The 21,272-nt window shown below is 43.5% G+C and overlaps 1 protein-coding gene across 1 annotated transcript in view; it reads right to left on the reverse strand.

Annotated features, from left to right (window-relative positions):
- Window positions 1-21,272, reverse strand: part of RMC1 (regulator of MON1-CCZ1) — a 238,616-nt gene that overhangs the window by 156,640 nt on the left and 60,704 nt on the right. The window contains exon 7 of the mRNA XM_085605759.1: window positions 3,883-3,983. Within this exon, the coding sequence (XP_085461885.1) occupies window positions 3,883-3,983 (101 nt within the window). The remainder of the gene's footprint in view (window positions 1-3,882; window positions 3,984-21,272) is intronic.

Consider the following 21,272-nt stretch of genomic DNA (forward strand, 5'->3'; position numbering starts at 1 on the left):
GTAATGTGTGTTTTCAGTAAGGAAAGAGGCTGGTTAGGACAGTCACAGCACTGAAATGCCCTGATCTTGGGGCAGCTACGCGCTATACAAAACACTCCTGGTATGGATTCTAAGCAGCAGACTGAAAGGGCAGCTATCCTCTGAATACTGCTGTAAGTTGAGTTGAGAACTCTCTTCTTGAATTTTTCCTTCCTCGACAGAATTGACTTGCTCCGACATAAATGACTGGTACTTTGGGGGTAATGCTGTTGGAGCTCCAAACGATTTGAAGACCTGAGAGTATGAAAATGTACTGTGGTGTGCTCACAAAACTCCATAAAGGGCCGTGCTCACCCATAACCTGTCTGTACACGACAGAGGTTAAGGGAGGAGCGACAGCCACTGCATGTGATTCACTACGACCCTTGTGGGGCCGCATTCTACTCAAGGACTGCTTCTAAACAAGTCTCGTAGGTCCTGCTTTAGGAGCATGCCTAGGCTGCTGCTGAGGAAACATTTAGTGTGGTGAGATGACTAGTTTATCCTCGTACATTGTGTATCAACAATGATTAACATTGGAGTCCCCTTTGTGGGTGGGTACTATTCAGTTAAATAGTTTGAAGCAATCTCAACATAGTATAGGAAAATGTGTCTAAGGTCAATGAGAGAACCTCAAAATTGTTAATGAATTTTATGACTGGGTGTCCTGATAATTCTAAATGCTTACTCAAAGTGTGATAGAAAGCAGACAAAAGTCTTGAAAGACATGGAAGGAAAATACTCTTCATCAAAAGTTTCTCCAACAGCTCAAAGGAGAGTTGTTCATATGGCATCTGCTTTATCACATATCAATTAGGTGTCTCTGGGGGTCATGCCACGGTTCTAAAGATTAGCCTCAAGATACTCATCTTTAAACTTACTAGAAACACATATAGCATTTTCTCAGCTCCGCTGCAAGATAAAATGCCATTCTAGATGCAGGTCAAACAAGATATCTCACATGTTAGGGTTGAGGTCCATAGAACTACTTTCCTGCAGAGGGTCACTGTACCAACTTTACATTGCTTGTTGATGTAGAACATATCGGGTGTATTTGTTACAACAGGGTTGGTATTCCACAAATCTTAAAATAGGTAAGCATGCATGAAAAAATAAGTGTAGCTTAGGTGCTGTAATGCTGACCTTAGAACGAAGACTAGTTCACTAATTCTACAATATGGAATTGTGTTGAAACCAAATCTGCCCTAGAGTAAGATTCACACACCAGGGGAAATATGTCAAACAGCTGGTGGAACCACTGCTAAGCATATATAAAACACTTCTGTTTGCTTATAAATCAATTTGAGTGAAAATAAAGGTTTTAACACATAAAAGCATAGTCAATTCATAACAGTGAAAAACAAGCAAACTGAGTTTGAATTTTTTTAATCCTTCTGTTATACAGAATTGGAGCCCAAAGATTTCACCTCACCAACTTCCAACTCGAAAAGAGGAGAACTTTCATTTTCTCCACTTATTATGTAAATCAGACTGGGCAGGCCTTGGTATGCCACTAGGTTGAGGGGCATGGAACTTGTCCTGAATGCATCTAACCTCTCTCTGGGATGCTTGTTCACTAACCTATCTCTGCAAGTGTACATGAACAGCTTTGGCCAGATTCTTACTGGCAGGGTCAAGCACTAGAAGTAACCTATAAATAAAAGGGGTCTTTTTATACACATACCTGTATATTGGATCCTTTCCAGCATTCTACAATGGTACCAGACAGCAACACAACAAGTTGGTTCAAAAACTGTGGCCCACCATTTTGAAATTTCTGATTAGTGACACCATCTTTCGACATGCTACTTCACAGATCACTTCAGTGGCAATAGAATTGGCATTTACTGCTGAAAATAGTTGGCCTTGGAACAGCCCTACCAGCATCTCATAGCACCCAAAATTTGGATGAGTTGCGGGCATTGTTTTTGTCCAAAGCAAAACCAAAGGAAATGATGGACGGAGTGTTGAACAATGCAAGCACTCACCCCCAGTCAACTGATCTGGGTTTAATCCACCACCGTTCTTTAGCCCACTCTGCCACCCCAGTTCATACATGGCCATATGCAAATCAGTCTGACCCTGTGCCTCATGGGAACAGTCCAGCCCGAACTGCCAAGCCATGCCTTCCCTGGACCGGAAACAAGCTTCCTAGGACCGGTTTCTGGCATTTCAGCCGTCTTCAGCCAGGCTTGCTTGAATCCAGTGGCAAAGTGAGCAAGGGACTCACGTCTGAGCATACCCTGCCAACTTATGGCGAACAAAGCAAAACCAAAGGAAATGATGGACGGAGTGGTGTTTTTGTCCAGACATACTTCATGGCAGGTACATTGAATGCTAATAAAAATATGTGCACCTGAACCTCAAATCAGTGCAGTAACACAAGAAACATACATTTGGCACTGAATGATAATGAGGCAAACTGTTCCCACTTTAATATATATTTGACAAGATTGTGAAAACATGTAATGTTCTATTCTCCCAAACATCTCCATCGTCTAACACTGGCAATAGATTCAACAGGAACTGCAGAGCCTAAAGCAGAAGCACCATAATTCATATCTCTGGCTAAGAGGGAGCTAGATATTTCTGGTTTTCTTTGCTGATCATTACTTCAAGTACAGTATTTAGTTCTATGTATAAAAGGTATTTTATTTTTACAAAGTAAAGCACTAACTGGATATTCAATTATTAAGTGGTAATATGCTGTGTGTGTTCTGAATGTCTAACCCTCATCACCTCCTTGAGGTAGCCAGACTGCTCTGCATTGAGTCAAGAGCTAAAGAGGAGTGAATTGATTTCAGACAATGATGGCTTTCTCTAAGGAGGTTGTACGTTTTTGAGCAAGTTATTATTAATGCCATGGGCTATGTCAAAAAACTGTGGAAACAGGCTATAAGTTGCTCTGTAATAGCCAGATTCCGTCACTACGTCTCATAAAAGTATAATCCAACATAAAGGTGTTTAGGTGTGATGAGCAGACATTCCATCAAAGGAAGTCGCCCAAAACTCAGCCATTAAGCATCAACAGATTTACATTTTAGGTCAACCATCAGCCCCTGGACTTTATTATTGTAGCGGTATCACATTCCATACTTTAATCCTTCATATTGCAATGACTGCTATGAATTGGAGAACATGGAAGCATTGGGAGCCGGATGTGAAACTTTATTGCAGAGTGTAATACTTTAATAGTAATACCTGCCTCTTAGCTTTATTCACTAGTAAGTCCATAGTGCCATATTTGTATTCCTAAGTAATAAACCTTAAACCTCAAAAACCCAAAATTAATTAAAGAGCAGGGAGTAGTTAACCATGTTTCTTGCATAATTAAAATAGCAAACGTTCCCAAGTAACCAGTACAATTAGCAGTTCATGGAAATTAGCTGCCTTGTAATGCGTTGACACCTACACTTTAACACAAAACTGCCCAGTGGTTTCTGTGTTTTTTGTAGCAGTGTTTCTTTTTCTCATCTAGAACTGATGTAAGCCAAGCCCAGAAATAAGTTAAACTAATAGGCATTCTGATGGTCTCAGTATCAGTTGTATCGCAATTGTAAAGTATTCTAGTGCTCGTTGAGTCCAGGGAATGTCACTGACATGGGGTATCACTCAAATGTTCGTTTTTTTAATGATAAGAAATTATTTATGAATACTCATGCCTACCATTTAAGGAACTCTGAATTCTTACAGACAAAATGATCAAATTAAACAAGCTACAAATACTACTTTAATTTTAAAGAAGCTTTTCTCACCATGTCACTATTGAATGCAGAGGAGTTACAAGGCAGGTATCCTCCATAGTAAGAATACAAATAGTACCAAATTAAGGATGCATCTCTCTTGAATACAAAGGATACTTACATTGTTGCCACTGCAATATCTCTCTCGGAAAGTTTTAGTGGCTTTGGCACCGCCGTGGGCAATTCAATTTCAAACTTCGACAATTTTGACATTGTTCCACCCTGTGTGAAAAATATTTGATGTGATTTTAAGTATAATTATTTTATAACATTACAAAGTGTTTTACTTCAGATGTACGGAGTATAGAAAAGTTGTGAATGTTTTTTAAAAACCTTTCAAACCTTTCGACTTTGTGATCATGTTGAAATTTTGATAATGGTTGAAAACATGCCACATCGGACAACCCAATCACAGTTAAGAACTTCTCTTCAAACTAAACAAGCCAAACATGAGAGCAGAAATTACACCAACCATCTACCAGCCAGACTTGCAGACCGGGGCTAGAGAGTTCAGCAGTGTACATTTTTTTTTTCTTACCCTACTACGAAAGATACAAAATTAGTCTAGATTTACCTCTATGGGGACTATGTTAGGTATAGTCCACCGACTCTGCCTTATTCCAAACTGTGGTTAACTTGCCACATGGTGCGGAACCGTAAACTACTATTTAAAATTTTCAAACATAGGACTCTGCAGCAAGGTACAGGTATGCATGTACAAGCATTATAGAACAATCCTCCCTAATTCTGTCCTAGCATGCACCCTTGCTACTTACTTTTTTAATAAAAAGCTAACTGTTGTGAGCGGTTTGATGGATGGCAAAGAGGCAGGTGAGTGGGTTTTGGGAACAGAATAACCTAGAATCCAGAAGGGCGGGTCACCAAACTGCAGGAATACCAAATACAATCTGGCTCTCTATTGCCAACCATTTGACAGAATGGCAAGCAAGAGCAAAAGGAGAAAGAGGTTTAGTGGGCAGTACTGGGCACAGAATTATATATATTTTAAGATACCCTAGCTGCATTGCACATCACCTCATGGGAAAATATTATCAGTGAAGTGCCTCTCCAATGGGTGTGTTTGCATCTACGTACATATTCATGTATATAATCTGTTGCTACTATTCCCATTCCTGCCGAAAATGCTGTTTTACAAGTAATGTCACATTTAGAAAAGTTGAACCATATGTTTGTAAAGTGTGCCTTACATCCCCCTCCCCCAACCAATTTAGCTACTGAGGATATTACCAAACAGAATTACCATGTAGGTTGAGACATCATTGGGTAAACTCGTCTCTCCCTTTTAAATGAGCAAAAAACGTGAACTACATGTTTCTGTAGATGCTACATGTGTTAATAAAAGTTTCTATGATGTGTTCCATAGTTACCATATGCCAGAGCTTGGTAAACCACCCCAGGAGAGCATCAACCGGTTCTAAAAACTGAGCAACACTCTAGTTTAATTGCCTTTATGATGTGGTTTATCAATCTGCATGGTAGTGTCCTCAGGCTGAATAGTTCAGTTTAATCAATATTAATCAAAAGATCTACCCGATACACTAGTGGTAACATATTGTGAGTCACCTGCTGAATCGTGACCTGCTCCAACCAACAACAAGCATTGGCATAGCCAATAGGTCTCGCCTTTGGGACCTTATGTGTTTAGCCAGAAGTTTTGGCTATGTTGTAGAGCATTGTGGCTGCTGTGCGTTATGCTGAAAAGTTATAATAAAGAGTGTTCAGCATTTTTGTTATCTTTATACGAACGAAGATGACATTATATACACAACTGAAAAACCAGATTAAAAAAAGATTTTAACATAAAAAATGTCTTCTAGTTTTTTTGTACTTGCACTTATAAAACCCAGTTGTGAGTTGACCTGCAGGTTACTCAAATCCTTCTTCAGAATGTTCATTATTCCACTCTCATGTCTTTCTGGAATACACACGTGATCCATAGATTAAACATCCATCTCTCGAGCAGGTGTGTTAAGCCACTGAGCAACCTCACTTATAACCAATGTCTTTATTCTAAGTGCTGTAAATAGCATACGTTATTACTGCTGCTTAATTTTTGGCACTTAATGTACCTATCTCAAAAGGATGAACGGCTGAGTCTGCTGTCAGTATTCAGCACCATTACCTTCAGAACAGCGCGTTTTTCAGCAGCAAGCGCTCATCGCTCTGGGCCGCCCTGCCAGTGATAACGTGTCAGTGAGTGTAAAGAACATTAATCCCGAACATAGATTGGGGTCTGTGGCGAGCACGTTTAGCTCAGATTTCTGCCGAAGGCGTTCAGTCCATAAAGTCATTCGCAGCATACAGTGTTAATCAATCACTAGGTGGTGTGAAAGCGGCCCTGCCAGATGTCTGCTGCTGTCATATGCAGCGCAAGGGACGGGCCTGTAGGTGTGCTGATATAGCGCTTCGAACCATCCGCTTTAGCGGATTCTTGAAGCCGGCGCACAGCTGCCAGTCAGCGCGGGTCCAGGAGTGAGTTCCCAGAGAGCGTCTACCGCCGCTGCGCCGGGTAGGACGCAAGTGGTGTGCGTGCGCGCGCTACAAGGGAAAACCAGAACGACCAGCGCTGACCGCCATCTGTTTCCAATTGCAATAACTGGAAACAGATGGCGCTACTGCTCGCTCCCGAGCACCCTAGGCCACAGTAGACAGAAGGCACGACATGCACCCACCTTTGGCCAATTGCGTGCTGTCTTTCTAAGAAAGACGCATGCAAAGGCCAATAGCAGGTGAAGAAACAAAAAAGCACACGCACGAGCGTGTGGTTAGAGGTGAAAAGCCCTTACTTAAAGTCTCGCAGAGCAGCGCATGCGCGCTGGCTCAGGGGAGACCTAAAAAGGGTAGTCCTTTCAATGCTCTAAAACAGGTGGCGGTGTTGCAGATGGCACTGTCAGCATAGGCTTTCTCATGGAGGTTGCACCTTCAGGGAACAGGGGGGGCAGGGAACCGGAAGTTTGTCGGGGCAGTAGAACTGCTGATTTATTCAAATTCTCCTGTTGCGAATAACTCTAAATGAGCCTGCTTTGTGCTGCTTAATTTTTACTGTCTTGTACTTCAGTACACGTGACCCCAGTGGAAAACCTGGATTCTAAAAATTCCTTACTCATACAGACATAGATATACATTTGCAATTGACAAAGGGAAAATAATAGGTATAAGAGGGAAAATAATGAATAAAAGATTGGGTAAATAAAGGGGCAACTGAGTGGGGGGGAAAGGAGCACAAGGGAGAAGGAAAGGGGTGGTATCAAGGATAGGGAAAGAAGGTGGACAAAATGGTAGGTAGATAAACAAATCTGGAATATGACGAAGGGACAGCAGAGAAATTGTAACACAATGAGGAGAGGAAGATAGGAGGCAGAGAAGGAAAAGCGGGTGGAAGATGCTGGTGGACACAAGAAAGAAGGGAAGGGGAGGAAAGAGTTGGGAACAAGTGAGGGGGGAGATAGAGATAGCGAAAGTGAGGGATGAAGTGGGAGTGTGGGTAGGATGGAAGGCAGAGACACTGCAATAAGGGGTTTATTGAACTAATCCAGGACCTACAATACTTATTACTGTTTTTTCCATTCACCACTGCCCGCAAGCACATTGACCCTTGGGTTCCCGAAGGTCGTGTGAAAGGATATCCTTTCAAATCCATGCCCCGAGAGATCCGGAGTGGAGCATTGTGGAGGACATGGGCATGAGCACACAGACAGAGGCATGCAACCGTTAAACAAAGCAAGTACACAGCTCTGTTCGTCTTTCAAATACATCATCCCAGACATCCGCAAACAGCTGCTAATCATGATGGCTTGAAACTGTATATAAACACATCATAAGCGCATGCTGTTGTGAAACATAGCAATCCTCCCCATGCAGCTTCAGAAAGGCTTACTATTGCAGTAGACTCTGGATTTTGCAGAAATTAAGACCTGACTTGAGGACTCTTACTGGGACATACAGACACCCACCAACCAACCAAAACCCCTACGCCTCCCCCACCCAATCTCGGTCAAGTCAGTGAAGCTCTCAGTGTGTCTGGTTCAACTCCCATGCGGCTGCTCTGCAAATGTCAGTGAGGAGAGTATTTCCAAGAAGTGCTGTAGTGTCAATTTTTCCTCTGGGAGACTGAGTTCTGATTACCAAGGAGGGGGTGAATAGTCTTCAGAATAGAAAATTCGACATAGGAAGCTACCTGACTTAAAATACTTTTCTAAGAGAAAACTTAGAATTTTAACACCAAGAAACCATGCGGCCAGGAATAAGGCACACTCGGTTGAAATTTAAATTATGCCAGCATAATTCACGTAATTTCTGAAGTTTCGTATTACAGTTGTTACACAGAATTTCCGAAATTACACCACTTCGCGTATTTACGCACCATTCGCTATAAAAACGTGCCATTAGCGGTAAAAAATTATTGGAAACGCCGGAGAAAAACAAAACACGACCAGCTGCTGTTGGCAGTGCTTTTGCTTTTTTGCACGTGGGGACACATTTTGCACTGAGATATAGCATGAAATGATGGATTTGCATTTCACATTTCACTGAAATTTTGCTTCATTACACAAAAGCAAATTACGCGAATTTCATACACCTTAGCTTGTTTATTGTTTGGAACCTTAGTAAGAAATGCAATGAAAAGTATGGTCAGTGCTGAAAGGCATGGAAACCCACGCATTGGGTCACAGATTGGAGGCAGTGAGGGAGAGAGCCTTTGAGGTGCAGAGTCCTGATGAGCACAGTAAGGAGGAGTGGAATGGATTACTGTCAGCCTATCTAGTTAATGTTTTTTTTCAAGCTCTACCATGAAATAAATTGGCAAACCAGGTCTAACGTTATTAACTGGACATTTTAACTTAGCATAGGGGGCGAAGGACCTACTGCCGATAAATATGTGTATCTCATAATTTTGATGTTATAGCATTGGGGGGTAATACATTTGATGGAGACAAGGAGGGTTTGCGCAGTAACTCTGTGTGGATGTATAAACTTTGAAAAAATAGTCAGGGTGATAATGAGTGTCGTGGTAGAGCATTGAAAGTTACAAGGCTGGTAAAAAAGCTAAGTGAATTACGCACCCTCTGTAAACAGCTGTAAGTAACCTGCACTGCATAAGTCTGTATCCATGCATATTTTAAACTACATTTTCATTACTGTGAGGTTCATAAAAAAACTGCTCTGTTGAGTTGTAAAAGGAGTGATATTTTGTAAATGATAGGCTGAGATATTTATGCCAGACAATATGTTTGCTACTGTTATTCTAACATGCAACCCAGCAATCAGGCCAGCCAGCTGATAATCAAATCTAGCATTTAGAAGGGACTGCTGATATCAGATTCCAACAATAGGAAAAGCATGCGCTACCAAGCTGCAACAACTAGACAACTGCGGAGCCCAGTGTCCAGCAACCATACCAGTCTGGTGATACCAGAGTCCAGCAATCAAACCCAACAGCTGAAACCAAAGTTCAACAATCAAGCAAGCTGCTAGGACCAGAGTCTGATCAGGCAAGCCTACAATACCAGACTGCAGCAATCAGGCAAGTCTACGGAGACTAAAGTACAGCAATCAAACCAAGCCAGTCTGCAGATACCAGAGTCTACAATCAAACCAGTTTGCTGATACCAGAATCCAATAATCAAAGCATTCAGCTGATACTAGAATTCAGCAATCAAACCAGCCTGTTGACACCGAAGTCCATAAGCCACACCAGTCTGCTAATACCGGAGTCCATCAATCAAACCAGTCTGTGTATACCTGATGCAAGCACACAGACTAGTCAACGGACACTGCAGCCAAACATTCAGACCAGCATGATGATGCCCGCGTACAGGAAACATACAGCTGCTTGGTTGTACTGAGTGCCGCAACAAAGCCAGTCTGATAGGGGTAGGGGAGGTGTTCTATGACCAAAAACCATTATTGTTAATGTTGACATACAATAAAATTGCATCCACTTCAATGACCTACTACTACATTGTAAGGGAAGTATATATATTTACATTTCTTAATTCCACTTACGAGTACCTAGTGATAGGTCGATATAGTGGATGTGGTATCACTGCCTTGCAATATATTCCATGCAATATCGTGACCCACCCCCGAAACGATAGCAGGGGTTGAAATCTGGAATCAGCACACAGTATCTACAGCCTCAAACAGGAGTGGCCGAGCTCCTCTGTCTCATACTGAAATATGTAAAACGAACTCTGGATCACTTTCATCTCTCTGCGAGCATATGTTCCCGCTGCCTTTGGTGTGCCAAGAAAACCACGTGCCTCCACCAGCACCCACCTATTTCCAAGGAAAAAGTTAACACGTACAGCGATAAAAGAAAAAAAGCAAGGAACGTGCGCTTAATCTTACAGCAGCTATCAAAATAAAATCAGCTAATATCAGTCTAATGAAGGCACATTGGTGGGTAGAAATTCTGTCCTGTTATCAAAATCAGCAAGCTCTATATTCTGGAAGAGTGGGATAAGAGAAGGGGGAGGAATGACGTGAGGCATTTTAAAACTTATAAATTCAGCAGAGGATAGTATGAGGGTGTATGCAGCTAGTGGTCTGAATACAGTAGAGGAGATTCTTGAAAGGTGACGACATACACTGATGCGTAAACATTTTATGAGGACAAAGACCGAGCTAGGGTCTAGATAGTGAATAAAGCCACAGTATAGGTTGCCTCTAGCAAAATCTACCTTCCATAGCGATTAAACAACCCCTATCTTCCGAAAATGATCGAGCTCATTAAATATAGAATTTAGAGGGATGGGGCGAGGGATTTCAAAACAATACATAAAACGCGTAGCATTTGTATAAAATGCAAAAAGTAGTAGATTCTTCCACTGCGATCCAGTGCAGCACCGGAAAAGCGCTCATCAGGTTTTCCATTAACACCGGAGCGATGATTGACACAGAATACGGGTGCGTGTAACAATTCACGAAGGAAATGATTTATTAAGCTTGTAGCGAAGGTGCAAACACCCTCAGGCTGGAGGCATGAGTGGCATTCCACTATGCGTGCCTCCTAGGGAGGACGTCTTAGAGACGAAATAGGCAGTCACCTAGGGCGCGAGTAAGAGGGGGGCAGGGGAGGGTGACTTATTCGACAGAAGAAAAACCCGTAAGTGGTGCGCACGCAAACACGCTTGTGCCCGCCCCGACAAAAGTGAAAGCGCCGCGTTTGCCCATATGTTTCCAATTAACGCGACCGCAAGATGCGGCGCGATAATTGGAAACATATGGCGCTCGCTGCCGCGGACCCTAGGCCACAGAACAGAGAAGGTGGGACATGCACCCCCCTTGGGCCAATTGCGTGCTGTCTTTCTTAGAAAAGACAGCACGCAAAGCCTAATAGCAAGTGATAAATTCCAAGCACACACACAAGCGTGTGTTTGGAATTTAAAAGCCGTTTCAAAATGCCTCGCAGAGCAGCGCATGCTGACTTTCCCAGACCGGACATCAGCAGATAACATGCATGTACAACTACCAGAAAGGACTTAACCTGATATTGGAAGGTGTTCCTGATAAAGTGACACCAACTAGTAATAGGGATGCAGATCATTTGGTTTACCTCAAGGGTAAACCAAATGATTTTATTTCAGGCATGTTAGGCAAGCTATGAGGATGCCTAGTAAGTGCTATGACTTTTTTTTTTTTAATTCTGTTTATTGGCATTTTCATAACAAATACAAAAATCAACGAACTTGCAGTGCATTACTCATAATCGCATCCCCTTAGTGCTATGACTTTAGCATTCCTTAAAACGCCAACATGTTTCGGCTAGTGTGCTGCCTCTACGAGTTGAAGGCCTTCTTCAGGGTTAAGCGAGATCCCTACGTAATATGTGCATTTGCTCATGCCAACCAAGTCAAAGTTCTAGTTTATGAAGATTTTTGCACCACTGAGGGTAATGAATTCAAAATTTATGAAATCAGGGTAAACATCGCTTGAACATCAGGTACAGATTTTCTACCTAACCATTATAGAGGGTGGGGAGGGGGTCGATAATACTGTGCAATTCTCAATATAAAGGTATAACATAGTACATCCTATCTCTGTACTTGTGTGGTCGTAAGACTGTAAACTTGTATCTTTGATTGTTATCTCTACATGGTCATGTTACATCTCAAGTGAGAGATAAGTTACTGGGGAAACATTCATTCATATCTCAATCAGTTGAGCATGCAGAGGTTATCTCTGTTTTTCGCAAACTAGCTTGCAGCCCATAGTCATTACATTGGTATGTTAGTTATGACCAGCATATAAATGGATGGTCATCTTTCAAATACAAGTTCCTGATGACCTTGAAATCTTTATTTATATATCTATATATATTTCTCTCAAAGTCACATATTAGTTGTTAAGCCAAAGGCTTCTGAGACATTTAAGACAAAGCAAATCTTTGAACAAAGTATCCTCATATGGTGACCATACTTGGCTAATTTGGGGGGCTTTACCTACTGAATGTCCAGGGACATTGCTTCCACTTTTGAAGCCCAAATTTGCAGGCTTCCTGCTCTGCTTATCTCTACTTACATGGTTTACGATGGCTCGGGCGGGGGGAATGACTTTTTATAAAGAGTCATTTTACTGGGCAATGTTGACCACAGGCAAGAAAGAGGAAGGGGCATGTTTCACTCAGGTTGGGGAAAAAGAGATACTTCATTGGGAGAAGGTGCTGGTTATCTCTTTCAACCCTTAGACACATCACCTTTACAAGGAGGGTGAACTGTGTAGGGGGAAAAAGGGGCTGGCATGTCATTAGGATAACACTAGCCCTGCACAATAGAAACCGACATCTTGTGCAAGAAGCCCATATGGTGTTTAATAGATACCAGCATGCACCGGTTCATTCACCACACAGTAAACAACACATACTTGACATTCAATGTAAGCACCCTTCAGATATTACAGGGGACTGGACAGAACTTTACACAATAGAGCTGTTCGTCCTCAGGCTACAAAATATGCTCTTTTCCCTGCAGTCTACTTAGTAGAGCGGGCAGTAGCCACTGTGACAAAAGGGGTTCACTTGGGTGCCCCTGACAAATGCACAACTCAGATTTCTCAAGTGACTTTAAACAGAAGACCACACATTCCCAAGCACACTGAAGACAAGGTTCATGGCAGGCAAGAGACATAGGTAGTAGTAATGAAAGCATGAGTCTCCCTCTAACCTAAACAGAAATTGTGGGCATTTCAAATAATACAACTGTGGTTAGAGTAACATAAGGAAATTGGTCAAGATGTATAATTTTACCAATAATAGCAAGGTAATTCATGAATGAACAGCTAGCAATGAATTTAGCAAAATGTTTAGTTAGTGAATAAAGTGTTTGGACATGTAGCCTCCAATGTACTGTCATGTTTACAGAGATCACAAAGTAAATTAAGCGTAGTGAAGACCAGGGTGTGCATACACAGGAAAATCAGCAACATAAGAACTATATTGGATAGGAAACCATATTAAATAGGAAACTGGACTGATTCAGACACTTCTAGAGTCTAAACTTGACAAACAATTTCTATTCTTATTGTTGCATAAGCTGATGTTTCAATCTAGTAGTTATCCAAAGCTGGCCATCAAGACAAAGATTCAATAAAAGCACAGGTGAATAGGGTTAGAAAAGTGGACTTCGGTTAGGCCAAGTACAGGTGTCAATCAAAGAGGGGCAGAAGGGACACACAAGTTCCACACAAAAAAGAAGGCAAATGCAATGGAGTGTATCAGGCCAGAGTTTAATCCACTATCCACTGCAATAACATCTCCAACTCGAAACCAGCAGTTCCCCTACTGTTAACGCTCCTCAATTGTAATTTAGTGGTTTGCCTGCCTATGGAATCGGACGCCATTTGAGGCCACAGGTTTGATTTTGTATTGGCTTTTCAGTCGTCAGGTTCCTTTGATCAGTCCAGCTGATATTGCCTGCTGTTCCAGAAGAACTACCAAGGTGGCAAAGGACTAACATATGTATGGCAGGAACCAAGGTGAAACAGGTAAAGGACGCGAGGCAAACACTGCACTGGCCTCATGCTCAGAATGGTTCGTCAAAGGCTAGGGACTGCACAGGGCATTCTTGATGTTTGGAGAAATGGAACAGGACTGAACTGGCTGTAGAATAAATGGGAAACTACAGGTAATATTGTTAGAAGGTGGAGTGAACTATTAAAGCTTAGGAGTAGTGTAGCAGCCGGGAGAGGAGAGAAGAGGATACCAGAATGTATCGAGCACAAACAAATATCCACTGAAAGGGAGGAACTACAAGCGGAACCTAACACGAGGAGACTGAGAAAGGAAAAACAACATGTAGGATTTGGAAATGGGTAAAAACTGGTATGAAGCTGAAATCCACAACACAACAACTAACGGGTTGCCAGACACAGACTACATGCAAAATGGTCTTAAATTTTGACTCTGCTCCTTATGCCTCAGAAGTGTACAAGAAAGTGAGTGTCCAAGTGTATCAAAGAGCAGTCTAGTTTTCAGTCACTCAAGTTTACACTTTGCTTTTTCAGCATTCTCCAGCCCGGACTAGGCTTAAACCCGATGCCCGGTATTTTCCGAGGATGAATCATGACAGTACCCTCCTCTCCCCCAAGCCTTTCAAATAAATATATTCTGTATTTATTATCTTATCGATGACTTGAGAAAAAGGCCACTAAAACTAGTTACTGAATATCTCAAACATCTTCCTCGGGCGCCGGTTTCCAGCTACTGGAGTCTCACTACACCATTTTAGGACATTCAGTTTTTGTAGATTTGCAGGGACAAAAGCCTTGCCTTGGTATAACACCCTCTGTAAAGACAGCATGTCAAGTTCCTTTAAAATTGTTTGCTGGATCTTAATACCTTGTTGCATCTTCAAAGAAATTTGAAGCAGCTTGGTTGAATGCAGCCAGAACGTATGGAGAGGTTGTGGGTATTTCTGAATCATTAGTTTGCCGTTAAAGAAAATCTGTCTTGCAGTGTCTGTATCCAGGAATGTAGGGAATGACAGTTGAATCTTGCATAGAATAGTAGAATGGAAGTTAGACACAATAGAATCTAATTGTGCGTCCACACATTGATTTTATGATGAGCCGATTGCAGACCATGCCTCCAGAGAGAGTATTTCTTTAATTTCTAGTCATTAGCCAGAGTCAGACTGGGACGAAAAATAGGCCCAGTGTGAGAATCAGGCTGGTATATGATGCACACTTATGTAAGTGGGCACCCTGCACCAATCCAGACAACCCATATGGTGATTTTAGTGGTCTTAGACAACTTTAGAAAGCTCTCTAAGTGGTAGCTGTGGAGAGCAGTCTTCATGCTTAGTCCAGAACAAGTGTAAAGCAGCTTGTTTTACCAGAACGTAATCTTATAGGTATAGAGTAAGCGAAAAAGAACCACACAGTGTAGTTATAAAAATATGTATTTATTATAAAGACACTCACTAACACATACAAATATCTCCTGCCCGGAGATATGCACATAATACTTTGCAGAGAAAACAGGTAAGTAGCACGAAATACACAGTGGTCGCCAGGGGGAGACTAAACCATATACTAAAATAGTGGTATGCAAACCACAACTCGTGTCAAGATTATACCCAGAAGACGTAGAAGTGCCGGGGGACCCAAAGAAAAACCCGAGGTAAGTAACCAGGAACCCCACGGAGGCTGTGTGCACACAACAGCGGACTCAATACAAGCCAATGGGTAAGTCGCGGATGCAATTTTAAAGAAGAAGGACCCCGAAGAAACCCACTGGAAGACAGAAGGTTGGAGAGCCCCTTCACCTGTGGATACCCTAGGAACCAGGATACCTACACCAGGGAAGCTGGGTGCATCAGTGTGAAGTGGCGTCGGACACCACTGTTGAACCCAACGGAGGACTTCAGGAAGATGCAGCTGCTGGAGAAGGTGAAAGTGTCCGGTGGAACCTAAAGGTGGATTCAGGAGAAGTACCTGCAAGCAGAGGTGACAGAGTATATGCCGCTCAGGAGTGACCAGGAGGCACGGTAGACACGTGATCCCCGGTGTCAGGAGAGCTGACGATGACCTTACAGCTGCAGCTGTGCGGACCAGGCAACGCTGTGGAAGATCAGGAGCAGTTCACAAGCTGTCCCACGTCGGATGTCGAGAGTTTGAGGGGTCGGTGTCCGTCGGGAGCACCAATAAGCCTTGGCAACAGCTACCAATGTCGAAAGTAAAAACGGTGCAGTGTCAAGATCAGAAAGGTCCAGGTAACTCGCCACAAGCAGGAGAGTCAGAGCAGGCCCCGAGCAATCAGGGGAGCACGCTGAAATCAAGGAAGACCCTCAAGATACAGGCCCACGGTGAAAGTAATGCAGTGAGGACGAAGATCTTGGTCACAGGAGATGCTTAAGGTTGGGGATACTTGGAGCCCGAAGATCTTGGAAGAAGGAAGCCAACAAGCCTGTACATCGGTAAGTCGACGCGGTGCACAGGGGTTCGGTTCCTGTGGCTCCGACGAGGGATACTGGCTTCAAACTTGGTGAAAGAACAGGGCAGGCCTCGAGGGATGTGTAAAACCACCACCTGTGTTGCTGAGCCTATCTGAGTCCGTGGGAGCCCAGGATCAGCAGACCGGTCAGCTTCGTTGTGGTGCCAGCAGATGCAGGGAAGTGACTTCTTCACTTCAAGGAAGATTCCTTCAGTTGTCTTGGATGTCCACAGGCTTTGGAAGGTTCCTGTATGGAGCACGGGCACAAATGCTGCAGCAGACGTGCAGGATGACAAGACCAGGAGCAGCAGGAGTCTTCCCAGTTGCAGTCTTGAAGCCCAGAGCAATGTCCAGCAAAGTCCAGAGTGCCCAGACTGTCGAAGATGAAGTGGTATTTTGAATTGAATCTTGTCCCACGACGAATCTTAGGACCCACCCACAGGTAAGCGCTTAAGTACCCTAACGAAAGAGTTGGGAGGATTTAGCGTTCCCTCCCAGGGGAGGGGTCGGACACTAGTGAGGATACTCCCATGCCCTTTGTCCAGTTTCACGCCAGAGCGGGAGCCAATGGCTCCCTGAGCTGGTTTGAACTGGGCTATTCAAAGAGGGCACCAAATGTGCCCTTCAAGCAGATTTAGTGGTGCTGTCAAGCTTCCCACCCGTCCCTAATATACTAAACTCTATCAAAGAGGTGGTCACACCTCCCTGTGTCAGGATACCTTTTGTCCTGCTTCCCCTACTCGAGCCTGGTCAGTAGCAGGAGGGCAGAATTGTGTCCCTGGTAGGCAGCAGCCACCTTGTGCTGTCCGGGTCTAGGAGACTGGTACCGGGAGCACTGAGGGCCTCCCAGAGGAGCTTGGCAATACATGGAATCATACCCCCACACCGTAAAACATGACAGGGTTTGTTACAGCCAGTTTAGAGTTAGCCATCCCATAATGACGCATGGCCACTCTATATATCGTACTGGCTGATGCACTTACAACCCAGGAGAATGGACTCCAAAGGTTGTAGGGGGTGGGCCCGCTCATGCAGGGGCACCCTCACACTTAGCACCCTGCCTTCAGGATTGAAAGGCATGCTTTAGGGGCGAATTATAGGTTTTAAGTGTAGTGACCTCAGATATAGGGAAACCTATATCTTTCGTAAGTGGTGCTAGCACCAGCTTACACAGGCTGCAATGGCAGGCCTGGAGTCACAGTTTGAGTGGTCTCCCATGGGTAGCATAATACATACTTCAGCTTCTAGGAGACCCATGGTGTACCTATGCCCTGGGTACCTTAGTACCATATACTAGGGACTTGTAAGTGTACACCAGTAGAGAATCTGGGGTGTACTTAGGTACTCACCATAACCAATTTAGGGGAGAAAAGCAGCACAGAGACTAGGGTCCTGGTTAGCAGGCTAATCAGAAACAGCATATCACCAGGCAAAAAGAGGTGGTAACCATCAAAGCAGATCCTACTTTCCTACACCGGGGCACAAAAATAAAAGTGCCTGCATTAGTGAAGCATATAGCTCAAAATAAAAAAAACAACAAAAAATAAAAGAGGTGATATCAGGGAAATCAAGAGGAAAAATGGCCCACCTGGCCATGAAACCAGCCCACAACTGCTTAAAACGCAAGGCCTCACACACTGATCTGTCAGACCGGCTTATCAGGCACTGTCTGATTTCCCTATAGGCCAGCCCAATCCGGTCATTAACTTTCATTGACTGAAAAGTATCTCTTTCCATTACTGAAAGACTTCATTAATTAATTATTGTGCATCTATTTAAAATCGTTAGCTGTATCAGATTTGAGTAGGTACAAAATTGATTATCTAACAAAGCCAATGCATCTTTAAAATCTTCTGAATATCTTAACAGAACGCAGCAGAAGAGGCCTTATCAGTACAAGCAGCTTGCAAGACCAATTACTGGGACTGGCAAAATAACTAACTAGTTCTATGTTACCTTAAGTGCTGTTCATCCGGTATGGGCTGACTGCAGTTCACCAAAAATAGCGCTGAAATGCGTGTAACTTGACAACGGCCCTTGAAAGGGGTTTTCAGACAGGTCCATATGCATGGAAAATTGTCAAATTCATTTTGATCAGACCCTCTAAAAGCCCCTGTGGTTTCCGAACACCATTGGCAGTGGGAAAGGACTAACAACTGCAGTAGGAATGGAAGAAAACAGGAGAAGGGTGTAAGAGAAATACACTCGACTGGATTGTCACAGGCTAGGAACAACACTGGGAAATTTCAATGTTTGTAGGAACAGTATGTCACTGAACTAGCGTAGGATAAATGGGAAACCACAGATCGGTGTACAGGTACCAACTGGATGGAACTATAAAAGCATATGAGTATTGTAGGATTACTGATTTTTGTAATATTGTTACTAGGACAAGCCTCCGCCAGACCACACTACCAGATAGGAATCCCCAGGACGCCACCACAAACCAGACCAGCCCGGAGTGAAAGAGGCAACAGAGAAAATGATACCCAAGGTTATAAGACACCAAAAAGGGAAAACAATAACAAACATGTGTAGAATACAGGTGTGAATTGGTACAAAGTGGAGTGCTGCAAAAACTAATGACAGGTCACCAGGCATAGACTCCATGTCAAAATGCCCTAGAATACTGGCTCTACGTCTTATGCCCTAGAAATGTACCTGCAACCATGAAGTGAGTGTCTATCTAGTGTTAACACCCTCTTTAACTTACACTGTCCCATTGTTCCCACAGTCTACAGCAGGGGTCTTCAAAGTGTGGGGCGCGACCCCCAGGGGGGCCGTGAAGTGATGGAAAGGGGGTCGCGCATTCCCGGTCACACTTCTGCCCAGGCACAACAAGGGATTCAGCCCCCCTCCTCCCCCGTAGTGTGTCTCAGCTCGAGCTGCTGTGGACTCCGCTGGGCTGTCTGCAGTCTTATCTCCTGAGTTTTTCACAGGTCATTAAGGACCATTTGCAGATTTACATACCTTTTGTAAAGTGGTTACTGAGGCTTAGTTTTTTTTCTAGCTCCAGTACCCCCTGGGCCCCAACTCTGCCTTTTCCTTACATTTTTATTTTACAGTTACTGCAGTAGTGCGAGAATGCATTTCATGAAAATAAATATAAAGTAGGGTTGCAAGAAGAAAAATACCAGCCATTTGATGTTTAAAGAGCCTGCAAAGGCCTCCTCTTGACACCAAATGGGATTGTAAATAAAATCATATGCATTCATTCGTAATGTGACTTTTCTGTCTTTGTTCCCTTTAATTATCAGTCATGGGTCATTGAGGCAGCCCTAGAACACAAAAGTGCTTTCTATTTATATTTGCTGTTCTAAGTACGCACAGATGAGTGCTGAAATATACAGCTTTAGGTGACTGCTTATTTTTGTACCGTTTGGGACATCAAAATAATGAGCAGGCAACCCTAACCATAGGACAGGAAGTGTGTTGCAGGATCAGCATATTGTTTATTTCCTCCACCCTTGATCCCTGATTAATGCCATAATAGCAATAGTTTAACTTATATCTTAAACCCTACGCTGCCGTCAATAATATGCTGAGTTACTTCAAGTGTTTGGGAATGCACCCTGCATTCAGAGAACTCACTTCTCATTCTCACACTTCACTTTCACGCTGCACTCACAGCGATCACAATGCACTCACACTGATCACCATGCACTCACATCATTCACCCTCTCACACTGCACTCACAGTGTTCACTCTGCAATCACAATGCACTTGCGTTGTTCACCCTGTACCTCAGCCTGCAGTCACACCACTCATCTGCACTCATGTGACACCTCATTCACCTGTCCCCTCACTGCTCAATTTGCAACTTGCTCAAACAAGCCCATCATTAACCATGCATTCATTCATCCCACTCTGCACTTACATCCGCACCCAAATTCATGGTCACCTCACTCACCCTCCAGGCACTCCTCTTTTCCTACTCTCACACTGTTGCATCACTCACGGTGCACTCACATGGGCACACTTCTCATCCACAGAGTGCAGAGGGTTAATGTGCCTGCTACAAAGAACATGTACTATGCAGATCTCAGAACTGTGAGTAAACTGAGTGGCAATATAAAAAAAAAAATGTTTGTCAGAAAGGTGCTACAGAGAGATGAGGTGCTTTGTTGGTGAATGGTAGTGAGGGAATTTATAGAGAAGTAGGAAACGGGGATAGGGCACCAAAAAAGACTGTTGCGCCATGTGTGGCCAGTGCTATGGCCAGCCCTGCCTGGGAGTGTAGGCCCCCTCGCGAAGTTTGGGTCTAGTCGCTCCCATGCTTCTGCCTACTACTATTATTATTTACATTATAGAGTCTTGGTGGAGCGAAGCAAAGGATGGTGGACATTCCATAACTGTGTGGCCTGCACCAAAACAGCAAGACAGACAATTCGTGCCTTCCTGAATTAGGGAACAATAAGCAGAGTGGCACAGGCCAAGAGGAGCATACGGGTCCAACCCGTGTGCTCAGTGAGGAGAGATGAGAGGATGAGAAAGGACAGCAAGGGAGTCAGGGAATTTGATTGAAGAGGTCACGGATGAGGAGAAATGTGAAGTGCCGAAGGGAAGTGCGGACACGCAAGAAGTGAGTGTGAGGGAAAGTTGAGGGCACAGAGGAGGGCTACTGTCAAACTGTGAGAGAAGATAGCTGAGAGATGATCTGTGACCTAAAAAGTAATTTGAAGCAACATTGGTGAGGGATAGCAGCGATAGGGGAAGAGAGGGAGTACTGCGGTGGGTGCTGAGCAGTGATTAATTTGTAATTAAACATGTGCCAGGAACCTCACCAGTAGGCCACTGCAACTTTAACCACCCACCCATTGCCTTGCATGTGCGGCCAATGTCAATACCTATGCAACTACCAACCATAACTCTGTACAAGTGTGACTATTTCAAGCCCTCAAAGCTATGAGAATGGCATGGATGTCAGGAGTTTATCGTTTTTAATGTATATTGAATTAATAAACAGCTGTTCTGCTCATCTCTAAATTACACAGACAGAGCCATCAAGTGGCATGTGGCAGACTGTCATATTGCCAGTGTGCACAATTAGGTGCCAG

This window comes from Triturus cristatus, chromosome 5_1 (genome assembly GCF_964204655.1).
Source record: "Triturus cristatus chromosome 5_1, aTriCri1.1, whole genome shotgun sequence".
NCBI lineage: Eukaryota > Metazoa > Chordata > Amphibia > Caudata > Salamandridae > Triturus > Triturus cristatus.